The sequence below is a fragment of the Pleurodeles waltl genome, chromosome 12 (assembly GCF_031143425.1).
Source record: "Pleurodeles waltl isolate 20211129_DDA chromosome 12, aPleWal1.hap1.20221129, whole genome shotgun sequence".
NCBI lineage: Eukaryota > Metazoa > Chordata > Amphibia > Caudata > Salamandridae > Pleurodeles > Pleurodeles waltl.
The window spans coordinates 87,204,191-87,231,513 of NC_090451.1; the positions used below are offsets into that span (position 1 = coordinate 87,204,191).

General features: G+C 42.3%; 1 protein-coding gene across 2 annotated transcripts in view; it reads right to left on the reverse strand.

Moving 5' to 3' along the window:
* Positions 1-4,711: 4,711 nt before the first annotated feature.
* Positions 4,712-27,323, reverse strand: part of LOC138267341 (excitatory amino acid transporter 1-like) — a 220,365-nt gene continuing 197,753 nt past the window's right edge. For both annotated transcript variants that reach the window (XM_069216230.1, XM_069216229.1), the window contains 4 exons: positions 25,035-25,268; positions 13,601-13,795; positions 10,567-10,701; positions 4,712-8,236 (listed from right to left, as the gene is read on the reverse strand). In XM_069216230.1, the coding sequence (XP_069072331.1) occupies positions 8,041-8,236; positions 10,567-10,701; positions 13,601-13,795; positions 25,035-25,268 (760 nt within the window). In that variant the 3' untranslated portion in view covers positions 4,712-8,040. The remainder of the gene's footprint in view (positions 8,237-10,566; positions 10,702-13,600; positions 13,796-25,034; positions 25,269-27,323) is intronic.

A 27,323-nucleotide genomic window follows, 5' to 3' on the forward strand; every position in this document is an offset into this window, starting at 1 on the left:
ATAAGCCTGACTGCTCATGCCAAGCTACCAAGGGGGTGGGCAGGGGGTTATCTTAGCTGTGTGGGTCTCTTACCTTGATTAAAGTGTGGGTCCCTACTTGGACAGGGTGCAAACCACTGCCAACTAGAGACCCCATTTCCAATACCCAGCGATTTGAAATTAACTACAGAAGTGATACTTTTAGGAAAGGTAGATTGAAGATGATGAAGGATTGACTCCAATTCTGGAAAAATGTCATAAGGAGGTAACTAAACAAGATCTTACAGATAAAGTACACATAAAGAAACTCTCTCAACTCCATCTTATGTACCCACAAGAAAATCCCACTGAGTTGCCTCTCACCATAGATGGCCAACTTTTAAAATGAGGGTGTTGGGGATAATATGCATCCTAAGAAAGTTAGAGAATTTATTGCAAATAGGATGTGTATTTGTGTGTCTGCAATTTTCATGCCATTCCCTTTGAACCAAATAATAAGTTGAGTGCCGGTAGGAGGAGGAGGCAGAATGGTCCTTAAACGTTATACCCACTGTAGTCACGATTAGTATCAGCACAGTGGAACCTGGAAAAGATTTGCCTTATCTTCCCTTCTGGAACAGCAGAAGTAAAGTAAAGGTTGCCCTTAGACCACTGCTTTGTGTTTTGAGGTGTCAAACTAGGAACCTGATAAGAACTGCACACTGCCTATTAAGTGAACCCTGCAATAATGCTAATTAGCGGGTGCACAATCTGCACCCACATTTTATGTCCACATCCTGGCTAGACCCAACATGTTAACTAAGGCATGGCACCTTAAGTGCTTGCAGAAATAGTAGTTAATTCTACTCTGGCTTTGCTATTGTCACGCGTGGCCATATCATATGTTCAACTGTGCATGTTGCGGCCAGGCAGGATGATCCAGTTTTTGATGAGCTTCTGCAACCTGCAGAATATGTTGAATGTCATTTTGCCAATTTCATCCGTTAGCCAAGGGTAACAACTCTATTCAGGATATGAGGTGCAGGAATATCTTTTAACTGATAGAAGTGTTTTCAGTTGCATTTACTATAAATAATCTCAGATCATGCAATTATTGTCTTTTTGCGCTTGTGCAGCATGGACTCAGTGATTAACACAGCATCACAGACCACTTCAGTCCCCTTAGCCCAATTTTAATTCCTGACACAGGGTAATGACATGTTAACAATTTGATGGGACTCCGCTGATCTAACCTGGTGCTTCCAGCCAGTTCTCAATCATACTCCAAAACCACAAGTGAGTCTCATCCATTCTCAATGTTCTTCCTACCATGGGAGGTCACAATCAGTCTCTGGGCTGCATGTGTATCCCGCGTCAGCAGTTACACCTGGTGCTCCCGCTAGTGCAGCTCACCCTCAATAATGCTTACCCTACTCCTCCTGTCCTTACCCTCTCTCCACCCATGTTCAGGCCCAATTGCGCCATTCAACCGAGGGGCTCTTCTTGTTTGCTTCCACACACATCATGAAAAATTTATGGAAGGAATTCCTGGATTAATCCCAGTCCACTGTTTTTCACCCATTTGCCTCTCTAGGCAGAGACCAGTTATGTACAGAGCAGGCTTGGTCCTGCTCCAGTAGGAAGAGTCCAGTGCCAGGCCAGGTACCCTCCGGATGAGAATACTAGTGACCGTGGTGGCAGGGTGATAAAAAGCTGCACTGTCATGAGTCCCCCAGGTAATTACGGGTGGCTGTGATTAATCAAAATATTCTCCCTAGCACTTTTTGTATCCCTTAGGCAAGTACGACAGGTATGCTGAGAGATGGGCCCCCTAGTCCCAGTACTATGGAAACCAAGCTACACCTTGCTGACAAGGCCTAACTGGCCTGAAAACATCATGCACACTCAACATTCAGCTGTAGATTTGTTTTCAGTGGTCCTGCTGGACCAATGGCTACCACCCAAGTTCTACCTGGGCTCGGCTGTCTCACACTGTGCAAGTGGTATTTCATTATTATGGTAAATCTACTCTCCCTGCCTCTGCAGCTCATCTTAGAAGAATATTCGAGCTGCCTCTGTAGACATTCATGGATGGAGAAGTCCCCTCTCTGGACCGCCATTTCTATAATTGTTATAAGTTATATGTGCTGCCTATGCTAAGCTTTTATCCGGCTCATGACATTGGGCCATACATTGTAACCTACATCTCTCACACCAATTGTGATTAAATCGTAAAAGGTTTTCCCAGTGAGGTTTACTAGCCTGGTTTTGTTCTTTCCATGATGGTGCATGCTGGTACTTATAGTTTTGTGTTAAATAATAATGAAAACACTAGTATTTTATTTATTTCAAATTGAACTGTTACCAAGTTACACTTGACAATGCTAGATCCTAACAGCTTAGGTGTCATGCGCAGTTCCATGGCGGGGTCTAGTTGTGCTGGGTGCATGCGCGGCTGTGTATTTTTGGAGAACCTATTTATGTCTTCCACTTATGTGCTGAGTGCTAAGGTTAGATAGTGGGATCCAATACTTCCTTGGAAAAGCCATTGTTCTTATGTGATATGCCAGAAGACCAAGAGTCTTTTTTGTGTTGTTTTGAATGGTGCACGGTTGGACAAAGCCCTAAGGCACGGGGCCAAACAATACCGAGTGGCACTATGAATGAATTTGGAGTGCTAGGCTAGACGAGGTAGAAAGACAGAAATATAGAGAGTGTACGATCAAGACAGAGAAACCACAGTCTTGAACGAGGCCTGAACTGACCATCAGCTCAGAACAATCTAATTGGCTATACAGTTGCATTGCAGATGTATTCACAGGTTATAATGTACTGCTGCTAAGAATATATATATCAATCACTGATGTTGCCAAGTAACTACAGATGGCCTAAGGACCTGGAGCAAAGGGCTCATGTCCACAGACAGGCACTTGTGAGATCCTGATGAAATGAATGCCTTGGCCAGTCCATGGAGCGCAACTGCATGACCATTGTTGGCACAACACAAAGGCCTCACAATTCAGACATTCCAGTAAATTAAGGATGTTGTACAATAAAACATTCTCAGGTATATTAAGGAATATGCCAAATAAAGAAGACCATTTGAAACATACAACACCCACCCCCCAAAAAAACAGTCAAAACAATTATTTAGGAAAATGAGCAATGCTGAATTATTTGTGACTCACATTGCCTGTTGCTTTCCCTGCCAATTACCAATTTGGTATCAATCTAAACCTTTTTCCAAAACGAGGAGAACATCTAACTGTGGTAAGCAATTATCCATTAAGATGATCATTCAGAGATGCAAGGTTAGAGTGAAGTCATACCACACCAAGTAAATAATGTTTCCAAAGGGTGGGGTATTTGCAGGAAGTTGACAATAATATTTATTAGTACCCCCACAGGTCGAAATGAAGCATAACCTATTGGGCTGGTGCTTATCCTGTTTCAAATTTTACCCCACTATGTTCTCTTCAACAATTGTAGCAGATTTTTCTTGACAAATTATGTCAGTGGAAAAGTCAAGGTCGGTAATCATCTAATGTGGTATTACCACTGGGGTATTTACAGTACGCATTAAGTAACCCAGAACTTGAAATTTTGATGGATCCACAAACTCCTGTTTGCAACAAAAATGAAAGAATTCTAGATTATGAATTATGGTTCTGATGCACCAAGCCAGTAGGTTGTAGATATAGGCCAAAGATAAGTATTACAGTCTATCAATTTGCAGATGCTCTGCAAAAATACAGATGAGACCTGCCAGAAACTACAAATATTTACAAATACCAGGGTGTGAAACTACTAAATTGTGTTAAACTCTATAAAAAACGTACTTAAGTTTTTTTTTAAAGTGAGGGAAAAAAACAAGATTTGCACTGTGAAGAATCAAAATAGGAAAAATGTGACCTTGTGGATAAATGAAGCAAAAGAGAGAAAAGATGAGTAATAACTGAGATGTGACTGCTCAAATAAAAGGAGAAGCAGGTTAAAAATAAAATAAGATCCAAATAATTACAAATGTAAAATAAAGGGAATTGGGAGGACATGATTAGAAAAAAAATAAATCTGGGCTGCCATCAAATGTTCAGCTCCATGGAACATTTTCAAGAAATCCACATAAGATAGTTTGAAACATAACAATGAAATTGAGCTCTTTTGCATGGTCAGTGATACTCCCTAAAAACTGGCACGGATCCAGCCCTCGTGTCACTACATTGTACAACTCTGCATAAATGAAGTCAGGATTCAAAAATTGCACCACCTACATTTCTGCTTGTAAAAAAAGAAGGAATTAATCTGGCATGGACGAAAGTTGTAGGAGGACAGAAAGATATGGAAAAGGGAAATTCTGGATGTGTGAAATAAACGTAGTAGCTGAAGAGTTTGATGGGAAATTCAGAGTTTTCACCAGGTGTGGTACATCTGAAAGACTGGTAGTGATGGGACCCATCTTCTCAAAACCTGCCTCACGTGTGGCTGACTCCAGGTTTACTATCTTCTTGAGAAAACATACCTGGATTTCCATAGGGTGTTCTGTCTCTAGAAAAAAAAGATAAAGACATATCTTTGGAATAATAAAAATGAGATATTAAGGTGGGATCGAGCGAACTCTACAGAGAATGAGCATAGCTACAATCGACTAGTTTAAAGGTGACGAGATACGGCAAGAGCAGAACAACAAACGTCATTACTTCAAACAGAAGCATAGAAAACCTCCTGTGGTTTGTAAAAAGGGGCACAAACAGTCTCAGGGTTTTACATCCAGTTTTATTTTACATCCCACAAATCCCGCACAATCAGCCACTGACGGACACCAATCAAGAATCCACTGTCTTCAGCCAGCATCTCAATGTAGGCATTTCATCTTTACCCACAGTGATCCTATGGAAGGGTCACACATTACACTTTCAACATTAAAATAAAAGTAGCTTAACAGGGTCATGGTGGAACTTTTCAAGCAAACAGTTGGATGTTCTTTGAAAATGGCAATCTTGTAATTCAGTTATACAAAAAAGTACAGTTTTAGGGATTATGCCCCACTTTGGACACTTTGCTCAGGCACCGCACAGTTATGTCCTTCTGAAGCAATCACGGGTTTTGCCCTTTTTTTCCACAGCATCTTTGCTCTGCTTGAGGTTTTCTGGTCCAGTCAGAAAAGTGAAGACGTTACCAACAAGTGTTGCATCAGAGAATTTGATTATGAGTGGTCCACAACAGTAAATTGAAGTACAGAAGGATTTCAGCAGACTGCTGCCACTGAAACATTGTGCGCTGGAACACAGACAATCATCTGTCAGAGTGCTCGAAATATCCCCTGATTTGGACTTGGGACAGTCCAACTTTGCTCTCTTCTCTGACCACGTTTTACCTATTCCGTGGTTACATAACAGGTAAATTTCAAGTTTTGACAACTCACCATCACAACCACTAAATATATCTAAAATGTTTTTAAAAATGTTTGTTAACACAGAAAGAAACCCAAATAATGACTATTTTGCCAATCTTCCACTGGAATTCTTTGTTAAAACAAAAAAGAAATCAAACAAGTTTATAAACATATGGCACATCATGCTGAATTTACACACTGCCCTTCCGTTTTGGTCAGCAAGTCTGTGCTACATTGCTCTATGCACATGGAAGCACAGGAATCTTGGACCGTGGATATTCAGCCGGGCGCATTAATATTAAGGTTGCCCACACCACAAAGAACACCGGACACATTCATGAAGGCATTGTGGAGTACTCCTGTAGTACTCTTTCACACTCTTTCATTCTTTAAAAGAAGACTATTCAGGAAATATTCATATACAATTAGTACAAACAGAAAGGACTGTACCCTCTTTGCACTGTGTCTATCATGCGTTGAATGTTTCAGGCCAAATCCCAAAGGTGTGTAAGAAAACATACACAAGTACTCCTGTGGTATTACTTCCCACATTCATAACTGATTTTGTGAATCAGCCCCACAGTTCTTGGGCACCTGTTTGGGCATGAAAAACACCATTGTGCCATACATAGCCTGTCTAGTGCATTTCTGAGTGAGCACCATAGATTGTTTTGAAGGGTGGTGGTATTGTTTTTAAGGTTCTGAAGATGCTCAATGATATGTTATGAACCTAGGAAATATTTAGACTTAAAGCAAGGCTTTTCTCAGATGACTTTTTCAAGCGCACACGGGCCTGAATCCATGTCGCATCACAGCAAGACTTATAAGTTTCCGCATAAATTATTTATACTTTAGAAATAGTGTTTATAACTTTTATAGCAGCCAAATGCAAGACAGAACATCTATTAATCTAAACTAAGTTTGTCTTCGAACACCACACAGAATGATCCATTGTTAAATAGTGAGCAATTATATTTACAAACACTAATGGAATGTTTCCAAAATATAAGTCTAGTGACATTAAAATCCCTGAACATGCTTTACATGGCTCCACTTTTGAGATCTTATATTTCAGTTATCTTCTCCAGTTCATTTAAAAGAACTAGCGAGCAACTGCATAAGCATGTGCTTCACTGCAGAAGGGCAATTGCATGACAATGCAGTGTGTAGGTGGCAACTCATTTAACCCTACAAGAAAATAAAGCTCCAGGATATCTATTTAGCCTTGCAGATGTGCCCTTTATCCTTATACTCACGTGAAATGTTTCTTCGTTTGGCCATAATGAGTTCATAACATTATTTCTAGGGAATTTATCGTTCATTGCTTAGATACTCCTTTCAGAATCCTTGGGAAGATGAACCTGCATTGCATTTTGGCAGGGTGTAGGTTTAGTGTGAATCCCTGATTATGAGCCATGCCAAGGAAATTGAAATGCCTACTTGTACCTTTGACCACTTAGACCTTTGTCAGAGACAATGAGATAATACCATATGTAGGTGTATAAATGCTGCTGTAGATTGGGTTAGGATCCTGGCTTTTCCTGCTCAGGTCTGAGCAGAATCTCTTCATTCAGAATAATTCATCAATGTCCCTACTTACCGAGTGTCAACATATACCAGTTGCACAAAGGCTTAACTTCAGGATGCTGGATACTAACAAATGCATTCATGTAGATAATAATGAAGTAGGGGTCACATTCTTATTTACACAATGTAACATCCCAGTATTCACCTTGAAAGAGAAGAATTCAATATAAAAAATGTAATCTCTTAAAGGTGGATCCATTTAAGGAAGATGTCACTCCCCTCCCTCTATGTTCTTTTCATTTATCTGGTTTACACATCATTACAAAGTAATATAATTCTACAAAACTTTCAATTTTGAGTAAAATTGGGTCTTTGGGGAACAATGTGTTGTTAACAAAACTCTTGTCCCTAACCTACTGGAATTTATTTCTGTACTTTCTTAAAATATAAATTGTGCACTGGTGGGCTTTCAGCTGTTCATACTGCAGATAAACACTTTTCAAAATAATAAAAAAGAAGTAATAATAAATATCATGAAGACTAAACCGCTGTTTTTTACGCAACTCTTCTCTTGTGGGAGTTAAGTTTGAAGAAAGGCTACCAGGAAGAGGAGCTGCAATGCGAGCGGAACTTGACGAGTATCATTTAAAAAGAGATGTTCTCACACCATTCCCAGCGACAGTGCTCTATGCAAGATGCAACTCCGCACCAGAAGCGTTTCTGTCACAATTTAGTACACATTATTGGTTACACACTCAACTCACTTACATATTGAACACATTTTGAGGAAGTAAGGCTTGCAACGTAGGAGAGGTTAATTAGTGCCGAGAGCGGAAATTCAAGATGACACTCATAGATCTTTGAGATCTGGACTTGTTCCCTCCAGCCCCATCATCCTACCTCACTCCGTAAACCTAAAGTGTCTTATGATGACAAGACTGCAAATTTGATGCCTCGGTACAACAGAGAGTAAATTCTACTTCCTCAGCAAGTTGGGAGAGGTCCAAGGGGTCCATTTCTTTTTTCTGAAATTTTGAAGCAAATGCTTTTTATACAGATTCTTCTTGAGCTGTTTTTTGTGTAATTAAAGCACCAAAGTAGTGCCATTGTTTCTTAAATTATCGCTTGTCGATCTAAGGGTCCCTTCATTCACCAGCAGTGGTTCACATCCTGCTCTCGCTGTTTGGGTGTTTCATGGTATCATTCTCCTGGCAGATCAGCTGGTAGGATTTTTCGTCCTCAAGCACAGAGTTTCCAAGCTCTTCGTCCTGCCTCTGCAGCTCATGCCTGGACAGGTGCTCCACTATACCAGCTCCAAGGGAATCTCCAAGCACGTTGGTGGTGGTTCGAAGGCGGTCCCTATAAGTAAATAGGCAAATTTACAGGAGCGTTAACAAAGCAACAGTCAAAGCTGACCACTTATTAGAAATCAAGCAATGGTTAGTAGGGTGACTATCACTTTCTCCATAATATATAATATAAAATAGCAACACATAAACCTCAGGTTAATAGTAAAAAGGAAAACAAAAGCATGCAAGAGAAAAGATAAGTTTAAAGCGTTAAAGGTAAGTGTTAATTCTTAATTTGGAGGAATTATAGGAGTTCTGGTGGCCTCTTTATTATTAAAATTTTAATAAACAAGCACACTTTGCTACACCATGTAAAAATGCATAGTCATAGAAAATATTTTTGCATCATCACTTGTGCAAAATAGTTAATGTGGACAAAAGACCTACAGAAACAAATTGTTTTCAAAAATCTTACTTTGATTGACATTTACTTGCTAGTTAACACCATTACAAGGTCAAAGTGTGTGACCCAGGGTCATACTCTGCAAAAGATGTGAACTGATGATGTGCACACCAATGGTCACAAGAAAATGCCCTCCACACAGGACTTCAAGCAATTAAAAAAAATACCACACTGTCCTCCTCCAACACAGCGCTTGGATAGGAATATAAATGCATCACTGCACTAATTTCTACCAAGAACTGCAGAATCAATCAATAAACATTTTTGTAGAGCGCGCTACTCACCCGTGAGGGTCTCAAGGCACTGGGGGGGGGGAAACAGGGGGTGGGGTGGGTCACTGATCGAACAACCATGTCTTGAGGTTCTTTCTGAAGACCAGTAGGTCTTTAGTTTTGCGAAGGTCGGTGGGGAGGGAGTTCCAGGTTTTGGGGGCGGGTAGGAGAAAGACCTGCCTCCTGTGGTGGTGCGTTGGATGCGGGGGACTGTGGCTAGGGCGAGGTTGGCTGATCGGAGGTTGCGTTTGGGAGTGTGGAAGTTAACTCTTTCATTGAGGTAGGTTGGGCCGGTGTTGTGGAGGGATTTGTCTGCGGGGATGAGGATCTTGAATGTGATTCTCCTGTCTATGGGGAGCCAGTGAAGGGATTTGAGGTGTGGTGAGACTCGTTCGTGGCGGGGGAGGCCAAGGACGAGGTGTGCAGCTGTGTTCTGGATTCTCTGGAGTTTGCGTTTGAGTGTGGTGCCGGCGTAGAGGGCGTTACCGTAGTCCAGTCTGCTGCTGATGAGTGCGTGGGTGACTTTTTTTCTGGTTTCTGGGGGAATAACCTCAAAATGTTTTATAGGATTGATAACAACTCTATTCTCTGAAAATCTAAACACCATTTTAAGGAGAAAGCGCTACCCTGTTAAAGCGATACGACATAAATGAATACGGTTGTTCAAGTATTAAATGGTAACACTAGTGGAACATGTGAGAGCAACTCTAAAGTTAGGCATGCGCCACAGAGGCTCTTGGTACTAATGCAGGTGATGCTGGAGTGGGGATACTGATGCTGGACAGAATGCCTGCACCAAAATCCACCAATTACTTGTTCTCATGTACAAATGGGGACTAAGCTCAAAGCCATGCAGACACCGGCTCTTTAGTGAGCATTTTCTCAATTGCAGGGACAAAAATCGTAAACATTTTCTGCTTATTCTGTGCAGGCGGAAAGTGTCTGAAAAAGGTGGAGTGGTGGATGGAGGTTGGAAAGGGCTTCATCCTATCTGGGTGAGCATTTTTAGCTATATCTTGCTGCTGCAGGGTTCAGACGGGAGCAGCACTGATTATCTGTCTGCAACAGCAGTTGTCACCGAGGGCAGAATTATTGGGTCCGGAGATACTTGTGGTTGTGCACCATGCATAATGATGGCCTTCGGCCCTCCTTACAAGTGTCATTGTTAAACCCATGCATCCAGTAAGGTTAGCTCCTGTGATCATCCGAATTATGAGGTCTGTGGAAACATGGCACGTCTGAGACACTTGCAATGAGGGCCTTGATGAAGAACGCTTTCAAGGGAACTTCACTTTTAATCAAAATGTTTTTAACTAGACCACTTTTCTATCTGGTAAGACAGTCAGAGCCCATGCTAGGTATTTTAGATAAAAAAAGTAATTGAGTTTATTAAGTTCATAGTATAAATGTTCCTAAGATCTCCAGTGTGGACAGGAGGACCTTGAACTCATGAGTCTAAATGTTGTTCTTGACCTCCCGGTTGTATGGGGGCTGTAGGCCTCATAGGTTGAAGGGGGCTCCAGAACGTCAGGATGGAAGATGGGCTGGAAGTAAGACCCATTACTTTTAGTGTAGACACAGTTGTGGCCGATAGCTCTGGGAAATTGATATTTCCTATAAATTGATCTGGACTACAACAGGAACAAAATAAAAATAAACACTTACAAGAACCAGTCCACAGCAATGATCAGAGAGATATCGTCTGTTGGCAGGCCCACGGATGTCAGCACAATAACCATGGTTACCAGACCTGCTTGTGGTATGCCCGCTGCACCAATGCTTGCTGCAGTGGCGGTGATACTGCATTAGAAAGGAAACAAAATCCAGTCAGTGGAACCTTAGACCACAAGCTCACCAAAGAATGGTGCAGGCAGAACAGGATCTGAAAGTAGTTCTTGAAAATAGTTTAAAGCGGGCCACATATTGCACAGACCATGTGAGCACTTAAATTGAGTTTAACTGTCCCAGGAGGCTAAGCGGGAGTTCTACTGAAGGGTTTTTCTAAACACAGAGCAAAATAATACATTCTGCAACAGAACTACCCCTACATCTTGACTCAAAACAGAATTTTACTGGCAATCCTCACGAAAAAAGTATTAAATGATACAACTCTTCGGAGAGTGACACACTACCCAGTTACCACATTTAACCATAGTGATATATTATATATGAACCTATATGAAAATGGAGTATAGCTCTAAGCGGAGGACCATCCCTGAAAAGATACAGGGTCACTACGTCACATGCAATAAGACCAATGGCAAATATATCTAATCCATTATATCCTACTGCAGCAGAAGATTACTGGAGACGACATAGGGTGAACACCTCCATGAAGGGCATTTCAGATACTGTTTGCATTCCAGACTTTCGTTGAAAGCCTAATGGATTATAGATGTGGTAGTCATGTTTTCGTCTCCACTGAACTAATCAGATTAAGGTACACCTACAAGAAATTACCTATAGGTGATTTGCTCCGGACTAATGATAATTTCCACATGAAAAACATATATGAAAAATACTACCAACATACCCCATGGTAATTTGCAGAAATAATTTTAATTCTGTGAGTGTTGTAAAAATTGCTGGTAAATTATTTACCAGATTTATTTTCCTTGACTGGATATTAAATGGAAATTTAACATGATCCTCTGGAATAATTGACACTCATGCACAAAATATCCTTGGTGAAATAGTCCTTATTTCCAAATTTAAAGCACGCTTCACCCAAAGGAAAGCTATCAGGAAATAAATCACTAAATGAATTAGGGAGCAGATTTAGAGTTTGGTGGAGAGGGTGAAATACCCTCTCGGCCAAACTGAGGATCCACTCACCTGATTTACAGTCGGGTCCATCTTAAGTATATGAGTGAGGAAGCTTACTCAGGCTCCTTCAGTGACATAGTCCAGCGATGGCCAGACGGAATATAGGTCATCGGACGTTCACATATAACACTTTCTGCCCCATTTAAGGTGGATGGTGTTATATATTTTTTTCATGCTCATCACTGCAAGATAAAATTTGGTGCTGAGGGACAGTAAAAATAAATAATTACCCTCACACCAATGTAAAAACTCCCATGGTGTTGAGGCCATTAGTTTTACTTATTTCAATAACAAACTCCTGCTTTTGGAGGTCCTTTTCGGAACAAGCTGTGAAGGCTGTTTCTTTCAATATTTAGAGCTGGCCGCTGGTGGACAAATCTAACTTTGGCTGACGGATGACCATCGGTGTGGCAGTAAAGTACTCTGCCATACTGATGGACTTAACACCACCCACCAAACTCAAAACCAGCCTCTAAATCAGTGATGCAACAATGAGGCAGACCAGACATTCACACCCACACCCACAAAATGACATACCTATAATCATGAGGTCCAGCCATTGACCATAATGAAGTGTGTATTTACTATTCTGACTCCACGCACGCTTCGATAGTAGGGAAGGTTATAAAGCGAACCCGGGGCAAATATAACTGCACTTTTCGTTTTTTTATGCACTCGCTCAAAACTACCTAAACACACTATGGGGACCGGTCTTCCCTTACAAGGATAGTGTTTGTGTGGAACTGACAGTGCTTACCCACGCTATGAGGCCCAAACCAGGCCTCACAGCGTGGGCTACACACACACATACACACACACCCTCCCCTTCCCATGTACACACTGACTGACAGAAAGAGACCATAGGCATGGCTTAGGCCCACAGTGGCCGATACTGTTCCTCACAATTATGTACATTAAGTAGTACATAAAAACCCAAGTAAGACAACTACATTATTGACGGAAAGCTCAATTCATTAACAGATGAGGCAATCTAAGCATTTTGGATTTCTTAAACAATTCAGTAACAATTTGCATGGCTTTCCTAAAGTTTTTGCAGTTCACAAAATCTCATGGCATACTACTCCCAAATTTATGCAATTCGCATTCTCGTATCAGCCTACACTTACTCCTCTGGACTGCCATGATTGCCGAAATGCAGACAATCTGCAGGAGAAAATATGAAAATATGAATGAAACATGCAATTTCACGCCCCTCCCACAAAACGTGTTTGCACATAGAAACCTTTTTTTTTTAGGAGAAAAACCTTTCTTTTGGGGCACCAGCACAACCATTTTACACAACTATGCCAGCAAGATTTACTCTAAACTTGGCTGCAAAATGGCACTGGGACAGTTTGTCGGAACCCAGAAATTAATGATTTTCTAGATGTCCACGAAATTCACAGCCGTTCCAAGCCATTGCTTTGAAACATTTATGTTTCCATCCCCTAACCCCATAAATGCAATATTTCTGGTGTCAGGAGAGATATTTAGGGGCAAAAATGTTTGTTTCTGTGAACAAGGATTTAATAATTCTGAACCTGAATGTAACTTTTTGCAGCTAAAGGTATAGTTTATGACTGCACAATATTCACAAACAGAACCAAAACAGTTACGAAACCATACACATAAACGCTTTCTTTATCTCAAAGCATCAGTAACTTTATAAACATTGCTAATGCCTCAGGCAAAAAAGAACTTCTGCCTCAAAAATGTATATCACCTGACCCAGCAAAAGGGACCCATTTGCAGTTCCCCATAGCTATACTCTGCTCTTTACTGCAACGTTGGTGTAGATGGTGCCATAAGACAGCTCCCTTACCTTACTTAATGGAAGTGCAAGCCCTGCATGAATAATAAAGGGGTGAATCACCTGATAGTAAGAATTTGACCAAAATTTAGTTCATAGTTGTTGACTTGGGCGATAAAGATGGCTGCCAAGGCCTCGTAGAGGGCAGTGCCGTCCATGTTAATAGTGGCACCCACAGGAAGGACAAAGCGGGTGACTCGTTTATCCACACCATTATTCTCCTCCAAGCACTTGAATGTAATTGGGAGAGTTGCTGAGCTGGGGTATAAACAGAAAGCAAAAGCTTTAGTATCATGAAAAACAGGATAGCAATCAAGACCAAGGCAATCATAAGGACATGGAAAAGACATTCATCTACACGTAAATAATATCACTGAAAAGCAGTCGAACATCAGAAATCAGAGGGGGAGATACCTAGAAGGTGGGTATGTCAAGAGCAGTTATGCAATAGTAGGCAATCAAAGAGGCACTCCAGGGCATCTACTCTGACTAAGTAAGACATTAAACAGGTTTTACAATATTGTATCAAAGATCAAGTTGGATGTCCTAAAGCTAAACATAAGGAAGTGATCCTTTTATCACAAAACTTTCTAAGAAATCAGAATGTCTCAGAATAAATGTACTTCATCTCATGTGGAGGTTAACAGAATGAGGTAGAGAAACAAACAGGAAGGCAAGTATGTTCATTTGTAGTGAAATATGTGTTTTTGACCACTGACTTTGTGTTGCACTACTTTGCACCTGGATTAGTTGTTCAGTGTTCACCAATTGCAGACTACATTTCGTATTCAGTTTAGCTGCCTATTGACTTTATTGTAGCATTAGACATCGCCTTGTTAAATGCATCTGTGTTTTTCCACATTGTAAACTGTGCTTGTTTTCGTATTCTTTCTCACCCAAGAGCTAGGACATATTATTACCAAACAGTTAGTCAGTCAGCACAATAAGAATGTACCAGACTTCTGTTTTTTTGTGCAAGCAGGGAACGGTTTGGCCTTGGGAGAAATGCCTTGGGATGGTGGCCAATTCTCAACGCGTTCCTTTCAACTCTGACCTACATTTGCCAGCATGTTTGAATATTTATTTTTTATGGGAGGGTTTTGTTTTCAGAAAGCCCTTCGGTTCTTTTAGATAAAAAAAAGGTGGCCCTGCTCAGTAGCGGTAGAATTTCCAAGACCTCGGTCAGGATTAGACGTCGAATGCCTGACATTTCTGTCCCGTGAGGGTGGAGATCTCTTTCTCGCAGTTGAACGGGGTCATCTTCTTGCTGGCATGAGAAAGATGAAGAGCTTGGGAGGCCCTACGGTGATGAATTTTTAATTCTTTGCTTTGCATAATCATAGCTACATATATTTGCTGTGTACACTGCAGTTGAGAATCATTTGGGTATATTTTTATTTCATTGCTGTGACTATTTTTTAACGTGTGCTTTCAACCTACTAATCTCCTTTTTTAGGAACCTTATGGTGAAATAATAATAAATGTCTTCTTTGAACTGAGAAGTGCATTCCAGAGATTTTTGTCAGCTTGGTCATTAGTGAAAGCAAAACATCATTAAAACTCTTTATTAGCAATACATCCTCAGCTAGGTCAGGAACAACTGTAAACTTCACATTCTAAAATGGATAGATATTAGCAACACTATTCTCCAAACAACAGCACAATAAGACACCACACGTCTTCACTTTACAATAAAAACATCAACCAATTGAAAGAAAAACAGATGTGCAATAGATACACAAAGATATAAATATACAATTATATTCCTTGCCATGGGCCTCGGTCACTCTCTACACAGATTATAAATCACCCAATTTCAACAAATTTTATAACTAGCAGAACACTCAGCACAATTTCTGATATTTCTCTCCACAAAGAAGTCTAACCCCACCACCAGAGGTCACTCCTTATTCTTTCTTTGATCGTCATTAATAGTAGGTGATCCTCTTGAGTCACACTGGGCATGACTTGTGCCTCTAAACAGGAGACCATCCTTCTCCCTTAATTCTGACCAGAATGGTTTCATGCCGTCAACCATATTTCTCCTTTCTGGCCAATACTTTGTACCTGCCCCTCAACATTGAATAAAAGTGTCATCCCATAAAAGCTCAGACCTTCTTTCCTAATCTAGAATGAATCCCGGGCTATTTACACACTCTCCCTCATCCAAATCTCCTATTGTCCCCTTCCCAGCAACCCTCTTTTCCCACAAGCACACTTAGATGATCTGCAGAATGGACTTTGACCCCTGGGATATACTTCACCATAAAAGTGTAAACGTGTAACCATCACCCAATTCTCAATGAATTGGAATCCAAACCTTTTCTCATGAAAACTCTCTCTCAACTGTTCGCGTTCAGATTTCAATGTGACAGTAGGTCCCCACAAAACAAATCTGGAATTTCTTAATCACCCAACGTACTTCTAGCTTCTCTATCTCAAATGTTAAGTACTAAAGGCATCCTTGATGCACACTCTATGGTTTCCTTAACACCCTGCTTCACCTGTATAACTGCACCCCATTAATTTGCAGCTGGCATAGATAACAACAATCGATTCATTAGCGGGTGCAAGAGTTTGGGAAAGTACCATCTTCAGTAAATCTCCTTTAATTCTCACACACTTTCATTCATATTCCTTGGACCTTTTGAGCACAGTGTTTTTCTTATGCAACTCTCTCATGACCCAAGTTTGCTTCTGACAAATGTTGATTTAATCTAATGTAAAACTAAATTATTCTAAAAAATGACAGCAGATCTCCTTTACTGTTAAGAGTCTCCAATTTCCACATCTTATCTTTCAAATTCTCCTTATGTTTTACTCCTTTGACTCCTCCTTACTCTTGGGTGTCTCCGATTTGCAAATGTCATCTTTCAAATCCTCCTTAGTTTTTACCACCTTTGTTGATATGTTATACCCCAGATATTGTATGTTATCTCTGCCAAAACTGCATTCATATAGTCTCAGAGTTCATTAATTCTCTCTACACCTTTCCAATACCTCCAAGATACTCCTATTCTGTTTTGATCACGATTCTACAAAAATCAACACTTTATCTTGGAAGTCTTTACCCCAGACTCTCCGAACAATGAATGCAACTGAGACTAAGCCAAAAAAAGCATTCAAAATTGTATGTCTGAATGGGGTTTATGAGGGCAATCAAATAATGTGAATCTTTGTGTAATTTGATCTAGTGGCACACTGAGGATACATTTAATACTGTGAAATATTTACCCCCAAACAAAGTTGAAAGCATCTGTGTGATGTTGGGGAGAGGAAATCCACCCACCAATTAAGACTACACCAAAAAGGCATTCTCTGACATTTGTATGCTGATATGGGGGTTACAAAGGCAAAACAATATTGTGAATCCTGCTGTAATTTACTCTGGAGGCACTCAAAGAATAAATATAATGCTTTGAAAATGTACTCCTAAACAAAGTTGACAGCATCTGTCTGATGTTAGAGAGGAGCTCTGTAGGAAAGTACCATCTTGCCTGGTATGTTACCCCCATTTTTACTTGTCTGTCAGTTTGTTTTTGCCTGTGTCACTGGGATCCTGCTAGTCAGGATCCCAGTGCTCATAGTTTGTGGCCTATATGTGTTCCCTGTGTGGTGCCTAACTGTATCACTGAGGCTCTGCTAACCAGAACCTCCGAGTTTATGCTCTCTCTGCTTTTAAAATTGTCACTGCAGGCTATTGACCATTTTCACCAATTCTGATTTGCACACTGGAACACCCTTATAATTCCCTAGTATATGGTACCTAGGTACCCGGGGTATTGAGGTTCCAGGAGATCCCTATGGGCTGCAGCATTTCTTTTGCCACCCATAGGGAGCTAAGACAATTCTTACACAGGACTGCCACTGCAGCCTGAGTGAAATAATGTCGACGTTATTTCACAGCCATTTTACACTGCACTTAAGTAACTTATAAGTCACCTATATGTCTAACCCTCACTTGGTGAAGGTTAGGTGCAAAGTTACTAGGTGTGAGGGCACCCTGGCACTAGCCAAGGTGCCCCCACATTGTTCAGGGCAATTTCCCCGGACTTTGTGAGTGCGGGGACACCATTACACCTGTGAACTACATATAGGTCAATACCTATATGTAGCTTCACAATGGTAACTCCGAACATGGCCATGTAACATGTCTAAGATCATGGAATTGTCCCCCCAAGCCAAATTTGGTATTGGGGTGCCAATCCCATGCATTCCCGGGGCTCCAGCATGGACCCGGGGTACTGCCAAACTAGCTTTCTGGGGTTTTCTCTCCAGCTACCGCTGCTACCAACCCTCAGACAGGTTTCTGCCCTCCTGGGGTCCGGGTAGCCCAGTCCCAGGAAGGCAGAACAAAGGATTTACTCTGAGAGAGGGTGTTACACCCTTTCCCTTTGGAAATAGGTGTTAAGGGCTGGGGAGGAGTAGCCTCCCCCAGCCTCTGGAAATGCTTTGAAGGGTGGTGCCCTCCTTGCATAAGCCAGTCTACACCGGTTCAGGGATCCTCCAGCCCCTGCTCTGGCGCGAAACTGGACAAAGGAAAGGGGAGTGACCACTCCCCTGTCCATCACCACCCCAGGGGTGGTGCCTAGAGCTCCTCCAGTGTGTCCCAGACTCCTGCCATCTTGAATGCAGAGGTGTGAGGGCACAGTGGAGGCTTCTGAGTGGCCAGTGCCAGCAGGTGACGTCAGAGACCCCTCCTGATGGGGTCTTACCTGGTTAGGTGGCCGATCCTCCTCTGAGGGCTATTTAGGGCCTCTCCTGTGGGTTTCCCTTCAGATAACGAATGCAAGAGCTCACCAGAGTTCCTCTGCATCTCCCTCTTTGACTTTTGCCAAAGATCGACCGCTGACTGCTCCAGAATGCCTGCAAAACTGCAAAAAGTAGCAAGACGCCTACCAGCAACATTGTAGCACCTAATCCTGCGGGCTTTCTCGACTGTTTCCTGGTGGTGCATGCTCTGAGGGCTGTCTGCCTTCACCCTGCACTGGAAGCCAAGAAGAAATCTCCCATGGGTCGACGGAATCTTCCCCCTGCTAACGCAGGCACCAAACTTCTGCATCAGTGGTCCTCTGAGTCCCCTCTCATCTTGACAAGCATGGTCCCTGGAACACAGGAGCTGGATCCAAGTGACCCTGACAGTCCAGTGGTCCTTCTGTCCAAATTTGGTGGAGGTAAGTCCTTGCCAGCCAGTCCTGACGCCAGACAGTAATCCTGTGTACTGCATGATCTGCAGCTGCTAGGGCTTCTGTACACTTTTGCAAGGAATCCTTTGTGCACAGCACAGCCCAGGTCCCCAGCACTCAGTCCTGCATTGCTCAACTCACTGAGTTGACCACCGGCTTCATGGGACCTTCCTTTGTAGTGTTGAGATGACCGCCGTGCTCAGATTTCTTGAACGCCTGTTCAAGTGCTTCTGCGGGTGCTGCCTGCTTCTGCATGGACTCTCTGTACTGCTGAGCACCCCCTGTCTCCGCCTCCATGAGGCGACCTCCTGGTCCTTCTTGGGCCCGGGCAGCACCCATTATCTTCAACTGCAACTCTTGCAGCTAGCAAGGCTTGTTTGTGGTCTTTCTGCGTGGAAACAACTCTGCATCCTCCAGCACACCGTGGGACATCTTCTGACCAAAGGAGAAGTTCCTGGCACCTTCCGTTGTTGCAGAATCTTCGGCTTCTTCCACCCAGAGGCAGTCCTTTTGCATCTTCATCCGGGGTTTATTGTGCTCCTGCCCCCTCCTGGACTCTTGCGTGACTCTTGGACTTGGTCCCCTTCCTTTGCAGGTCCTCAGGTCCAGAAATCCATCTTCAGTGCTTTGCAGTCAGTTGTTGTCTTTGCAGAATCCCCTAACTCGACTTTACTGTCTTTCTGGGGTAGTAGGGTAACTTTACTCCTACTTTTCAGGGTCTTGAGGTGGGGTATCTTGGACACCCTTAGTGTTTTCCAACACTCCCAGCGACCCTGTACACACTACACTAGACCTGGGGACCATTTGTAGTTCGCATTCCACTTTTGGAGTATATGGTTTGTGTTGCCCCTAGGCCTATTGTCTCCTATTGCATCATATTGTATTCTACAGTGTTTGCACTACTTTTCTAAGTGTTTTACTTACCTGATTTTGGTTTGTGTGTATATTTTGTGTATTTTACTTACCTCCTAAGGGAGTATATCCTCTGAGATACTTTTGGCATATTGTCATTAAAATAAAGTACCTTTATTCTTAGTAACTCTGAGTATTGTGTTTCTTATGATATAGTGCTATATGATATAAGTGGTATAGCAGGAGCTTTGCATGTCTCCTAGTTCAGCCTAAGCTGCTCTGCTATAGCTACCTCTATCAGCCTAAGCTGCTAGAACACTACTAATCTACTAATAAGTGATAACTGGACCTGGCACAAGGTGTAAGTACCACAAGGTACCCACTATAAGCCAGGCCAGCCTCCTACAAGCTCCATCCACCAAACTTCCTCATTAAACACCCTGAGATTTACAGAGAGACAAAATTCACCACTGGCCTTCTCCACCACTACCGGTGGTGCCAACCACTCAGTCACTTTCACTGGTACAATCATGATTGAACTACACAATCTATCTATGTCTTTGTTCACTGTCTCCTTACCTGAAATGGGGAGAGCATTCCTTTTGCGCTTTCACTTGTGAACATAGCTTCAAAGACAAACCATTTCAAGCTTAAAACTTATCACCATAACAGCCCTCAAAATTCTCACACCACTCTTACACTTGATAGATCTGTACTTACTGAGCATGGGCACTGTAATCCAAGAACAAACCTAGTTTATTTTGGTGAGGTTATCCTACGATATTATTCCCTTCACGGTTACATAAATGGTCCCAGCTATGATTCTTTCTTTGAACATAAAAATACCCTAGCATGTCACTATCTTGGCCAGCATGCCCTCTGGGTCTGATGTCCATCTTAGGAACCTTTACACTTTCAGCAAAATGTTCCAACATTAGTTTCCAATGGTGCCCCTTTTATCACTACTAAATCGCAGGAACTGTCTTCACTACTTACTCCCTTCTGTAAATAATTTCCATCACATACCTCTTTAACCTCTTAACTTATTCCTCCTTTCCAAATACTCCTGAAACATTTCCCCAAATTACTCTGGTTTACTACATTTGTTACAGACCACTTGGAAGCAGGACAATCTGTTATTAGCTATATGATCAATGAAACCGCAACAGAAAAGGAAACCTTTAAATTATTTTCACCACACATCTCCTTTCATGGACTTTTGCTCCCACTGCATTTTCTTCAGCGTCTCATTCCCCACCTCATCCACACTTGATATTATATGTTGCACCCTTTTTGAAGTCCATATAAATTAGCTTAATACGGGCACGTTTTCAAACTTAGCTCTTCCCTGGCTATAAAATATTTCCAAATCAGGGAGAATTGGTCCCTTATAAATTTGTCAAAGTACCAGATTTGCACATGGATGACAGTTTCCTGAGGGAAGTTATGTGTTCCTACACAGTTTATTCTGTTCTCTGCACTCTATATGAAACTGTACCCTTATTTCCAATATTCTACTTATACTAGGTACGAAATGCAAATCCAACCTTTTAACATGGACATTTTACTAATTTAAGACACGTCCTTCATAGTGACTAAGGGCCACATGTACGTAGGTTCAGAATTGCGAATCGCAAATTGCGAGTCAGAGCGACTCGCAATTTGCGAGACACAATTCCGAATGTATGATGGTGTCCTTGACACCATTTGCGATTCGCAATAGGGTCGCAAATGCCCACCTCATGAATATTCATGAGGTAGGTCGCAATTTGCAACTCCCTTGGGAATGGCGGCCCTCACAGGGATGGTGGCCTGCTGGAAACAGCAGACCACCATGTCTGTGACTGCTTCTCAATAAAGCAGTTTTTTTTTGTAACGCAGCCCGTTTTCCTTAAAGGAAAACGAGATGCATTACAAAAACAAAAAATGAAACATTTTCGTTTCATTTTTACAGAGCAGGGAGTGGTCCTATGGCCCACTGCCTGCTCTGAAAAAATATTTACAGTGACATTCACAACGGGGAAGGGGTCCAATGGGGACCCCTACCCTTTTGCAAATGGGTTAGCACCCATTTGGAATGGGTGCAAACTACGATTGTTTTGCGACCACATTTGCGGTCACAAAACAATCCCACATTGCACTGCGAGTCGCAGTTAGGAAGGGAACACCCCTTCCTAATGGCGAGTCGCAAACCCGTTTTGCGATTCGGTAACCAGGTTACTGAATCGCAAAACGGGGTTTGTGCATCGTGATGTGCTTTTTGCACGTCGCAAACAGCCAAATACGCTGTTTGCGAGGTGCAAACAGCTACCTACATGTGGCCCTAAGTTCCTGTCTTTCTGCTCCAAAACAATGGAGGAGATACAACTTCATTTCTATGCCCTATTTGGCCTCAAACACAAGTGCGTAATTTTGAAAAAAAAAACTTTTCATTTTGCCCAGCTCTGAGAGTACTCATCTAATTGACTCAAAAGAAACAGCAGATCAGTCAAATTCTTTATTTCACTCTCCAGGTTAGCTGTTCACTATTTTTTATGCTCAAACAACTCAGAGTAAGTGGCACAAAACAACCAGCTACACAATAAACCACCCTTTGTTCAAGAAAGATACAACGATACAAAAGTGAATCAATGACAGAAGTCATTAAACGGTACTCAAACAACATTCACTACTGAATTTATTTGAGCAGCTTCAGGCACTGACTATGGGAATAATACAAACAACCACAATAGAGTGCTCCTGAAAGACCTAGCCTGCAGCTCACCCCACTAAATGGAGTGAGGATTTTTTCAAAAAGGGTGTACCCATCACCAAGGCACATGTAGCTCCCTTTTCTTCTCTGAATATGGTGTGCCACTGCAATCCAGCTAATCATGTATATTACACAACAAACAAATTTCCATTTTCTTACAATCGTTAGAATAGGTTCTGGATCATACAATGACTTGAAGTACTTATATCCACTTTTTTTGTACATTTCAACTACTCTGCACCTATTTCTTAGTGTATTGCCCCAGCTAACATCTACCAAGTGTAGCCGTAAATCCAAGAATATTCACTTATTGAAAGTGCTCTAAATTATGTGGAGATCTTCTGTCATCCATTGGCCAGCATACCGGATAGTGTTGAGGTGCTAGCTTTTAGCTCACATCCAGTCATTCGTGACCCAAATGACAAAGAACAAAATGGGAGGTCAGTAGGGTCCTCCGCCCAGTCAGAACTGGAGTAACTACCAGCTAAGGAATGTTAGAGCGACAACAACAGCTCCACATTTTGTTAAGTCTGCCGACATCTTGGCCTCATACCACTGGCTGCAATGAAGCTGAATGTCTTCCAACCAAGCCATCTTGATGAACTAATACATGCAATATCCTGAATGAATAGAGCCAACTCTCAATGCCCACTATCGAACACGCATTGCTGAATATCTTGGTCTAAGATGTGAGAATCTGTATCTCACATGATAGAGATGGAGATATTAAGCTTATATTAGAGAGCTGTAAATGTGGATATCTGAGGGATTAACCATTTATAAAGAAGCAAGCCTCCATACTTTTTCAGCATGAATACAACTGTTAACTTAAAGGCAGAATGGCTAAAATTTGTCTCGGGCTGTATGAGGTTGCGCTTAGATGCAATGGACAGGAGTTGTGGCAAGTCGCAAATCTGCTGACCAAAGAATCTTAAGGTGTAGGTTTGAAACTAGGCCTTGGCACTAACCAAAATCAAGCTGTGTCTTTCTGGGCAAATGGCTTTAACTTTTGTTCAATAACTGTAAATATATCCAACCTACAAACCGACTGTAAAGTAGGACGTCCCAAGTATCTGGCCCACTCCCCCAATCATTTCTTGGGCAGCGTGCTACAGGTCTCAGTGAGCTGAGCTCTCGCCACTGAAATTCATGGTGATATGCAGGTCACAAGTTTGGATCTTGGTTGTTTCAGTCTTTCTAACTTCCCACACTTCGAACACTAACAAAACTTTAGGGTAGCCAATGTGTATGCTGGCCAGATCTGCCCGTATTTTAATTTCAATGTGCTTCTTGTGCAAACCTCAGCCCACCACTTGACTCCCAAATCCCCACCTCCGAATCTGGCCTTCCTGCTACGTCAGTAAACAATTTCAATTCCCCTACAAGGAAATCAGTGAAGCACACTTTGCCTGCAAATAACAAATTGCTGTTTTTGTGGTTTATCTGCCGTATTGTGCATGCGGAAGAAAAGCAACTCCTAATTCTGACACAATAGGAAGCCCCAGCTTCCTTCTGCTTTAAGATTGAGACAAGGACTGCTACATAGGCTTAAGAATTCACCTGATAATTGTATCCACTTTCTTTAACCTAACGTTGTTGAATAAGGGTGAAAACCTGTAAGATTTCCAGACACTAGGTACATGATTCTAAATGACATTAATTGCATGCAAATATATCTACTGAATATTGGGTTTGTTAATCCTGGTTATCACAAAATTCAGGTTAGGTTCAGCCCCTGAAGGCCAGCGATGGATGAATGCCCAATTTAGAAGTTTGTCAGTCTGCCCTACCTGGGATTTCTGTGAAATGCCCTGTGTTGTACACCATTGAATAGGTTTGTAATTACAAACATTACATGTTCTGCTGAATGTTCATTGAGCAGTCTCTGCCTTGTCTTTTTCCTCAAGAGCTATGGCTACAAAAACTGGGCTGAAGGTAGCACAAGTGTCAAACAACATACAGTAGAGGGCAGGAAGGTCCAGTCTATCCAATTTACTGGGTAAGGAAACAGACTTATCAGACATTATATTTTTTTTTTGGGGGGGGGGTCTGCTCACAAACTTCACATATTACCTGTCTCTTATTTTGTAGGAGCACATAATCAGGTGTGAGGGGAGTCAAGTCATAACGATGCAGTAGGCCATGCCGCCAGTAGGGCCTCTAGACTGAATCTAAACCTATTTAAGTGTTTTGCAGGCTTGAATATTTCTTTACAAAGATTCATGCATTGCAATTTCCCTTACTACAATTTTACTATAACTGTAAAGATCTTTTCATGGTTTTTTGGGTAACATGAAGTGTAATTCACAGAGTTTGCAAATAGCAAGCCCTTTCTAGAACATATTCATGGTCATGAAAGGGTTACTGAACTGAACTCACACACCCTTTGACCCTACCCACCAATGACATCATAGGATTGACCCAACCTTAGCTCAGCTGCCTCCTATTTGCTCCTAGGCAGTATGAGGACGAGCCAGGGGGGCAGGAACAAACTAAACAGGGTTCTTAGCCCCTGTTCATTTTATTTACCAATATATCAATCAATATAAAACAAAATCAATACAGTACAGTATCTTTGTAACTTAAAAAAGGTATTCAGATGATTTCTGTGTAGTGTTAAGAATGGATAGTGAGGAAATGCTGTTTTCAAGCTTGAAAGACAATTGTTGGGATGTGGCATTTAAATACATGTAAAGCTTGTTGTTACCTCGAGGATGTCCCAAAGGCAGTGATGAGGGCCTGGAGCAGACCACCGATGAAAGCCCAAGGGTTCTTTCGTGTGATAACAAAATAGAGCAGCGGCAAGACAAAAAGAGCATGGATGAGCAATCCGACGATGACGGTGATGGTGTACATGCCCAACTGGCCCCCCATTAGGGCCAAGTCCTCCATCTCCAGGATTTTACCTGAGATTAGGAACATGATTCCAATCGGCGCATACCTAGGAAGGTTACGAAAAAAAGATTTAACAAGAGAGTACACAGAGGACTGCAAGCTGCAATAATCTGTCCATGACTTCACTGTCTGACACCACAGACGTTCCACATTAAAGCACGTAATGCAAACATTACCTTTTTATAAATCAATGTCACCCACACATAACACTGCCTTCCACCCATCAACTTTGCCCTGCCAGATACTTCTGAGCAAAATTTGCTTCCCTCCAGTTTTAGCAAACAATCAGGATTTGTAAAGCACGGCTAATCACCCGATAGGTTATACAGGCTCTTGTAGGTCCCATGCAGGATAATCTATCTCTATAAACATCTCCCTAGAATACCACCAGCAGAAAAAAACACATTCATTCTGCAACCATTCAGAGATGAAACAAGTCACTGCTATGAGGATCATGTAACCCTCACCAGCACTGAGACTCACTTAAACACCATGGAGTACTCTCACCGCCTGTGAATGGCCAACATGCATATTTTCATGGGGCAACATCGGTCCGTCATCACTCGTGAATGCTGAGAGGACCGGCACGTTTATTCAGCAAACTCAACATTCTATATTGCTTATGAGCAAAGTAGGTTTAGGCTTCTGAAAGCAAAAGGCAAATATCTAAGGCACCGATGTGCATTAGGACAGTTTTACATTTTCCTTCCCATCATTCCACCATGTCTGCATGTTGGGATGATAGGAAGCCTGAAAATAAAGAGAGGAGGGCATTCATCAATGAGGCGTGTGAGCCTCGCGGAGGAAGGCCCACTAGGGTATGGATTGCTGTCTGCAAGAGTCCGCTGATGCTCCACTGATGGAAACCCTGCGTTCCCCACTTCTAAATGAGACTGGGGAACCCAGAGAATGGCGATGCTTCCCTATAGCCAGCCTCTTACTGGGCATTTTAGAAAATCGAGCCTTCTGTTATTTTTCCATTTAGGATGTTGATATCTCTTCATTGTCCATATATATAACTCTTTAGGAGGGAAATTATCTCACCTTGCTCAACCATTAACCCTCAGGACTGTGCTATATAATATTTTGGGGTCCGGCACCACAAATTGAGGAATTTAATGGGGAATCACACTGTGGTCCATCTCCTGTACCGTGGTGACTCCCAAAAGCTGTGGCTGTAGGTTAATTCCTGGTCTACGTTAAGGAGTTGCTCTGGTGGTTGGTGAACTACAGTCACTCGTGACATTTTAGACTTTCCAAAAAGATAGTTTCTGTGTATATATATATAATAGTTTGGTTTTGATGATATGAGTCACTGGGAAGGTCACATAACTAATTAAGGCAAGATGGGAGACTCACAGCTGATCACATATTTTATCAGGCGATGCAGAGGCAAACGAGTATCTTGTTCCTCAAAAAGTCATACTCAGCCATTGTTAATTGATGAATGGTTCTCCAGAGCAAATATAGATTTTCAATTTTGTGGGATCAAGAGAGAAACATGAGACCATACACTTAGAGAGGTGCAAAACTGTAACATTTCTGGCCTGAATTTGAGGGACCTGAGTGAACTTGTCGGCCAAAAATCTATGAAAATGTACAAGAGCCGCCCTCACGGGCCTATCATTATTTCGCATGAGCACATGGTCCAGGCAGATTAAGGGCCTCATTCCGACCGCAACGGAAGCACCGCCAACAGGCTGGCGGTGCTTCATTGCCCATACCGCCGCGGTCAGAAAAGGGGATCCGGCGGTTTCCCGCCGGATTTCCCCTGGCTGGGCTGAACCTCCATGGCGGCGCTGCTTGGGATTCCGACCCCCTTCCCGCCAGCCTGTTTCTGGCGGTTTTTACCGCCAGGAACAGGATGGCGGGAACGGGTGTCGTGGGGCCCCAGCATGATTTTCACTGTCTGCATAGCAGACAGTGAAAATCGCGATGGGTGCTACTGCACCCGTCGCACACCTGCAACACCGCCGGCTCCATTCGGAGCCGGCTTCTGTGTTGCAGGCCCTTTCCCGCTGGGCCAGAAAGTCAGAATGGCCCCGCGGTCTTTTGACCGCGGGGCGGCCATTTGGCGGTTCCCGCCAGGCAGGCGGCGACC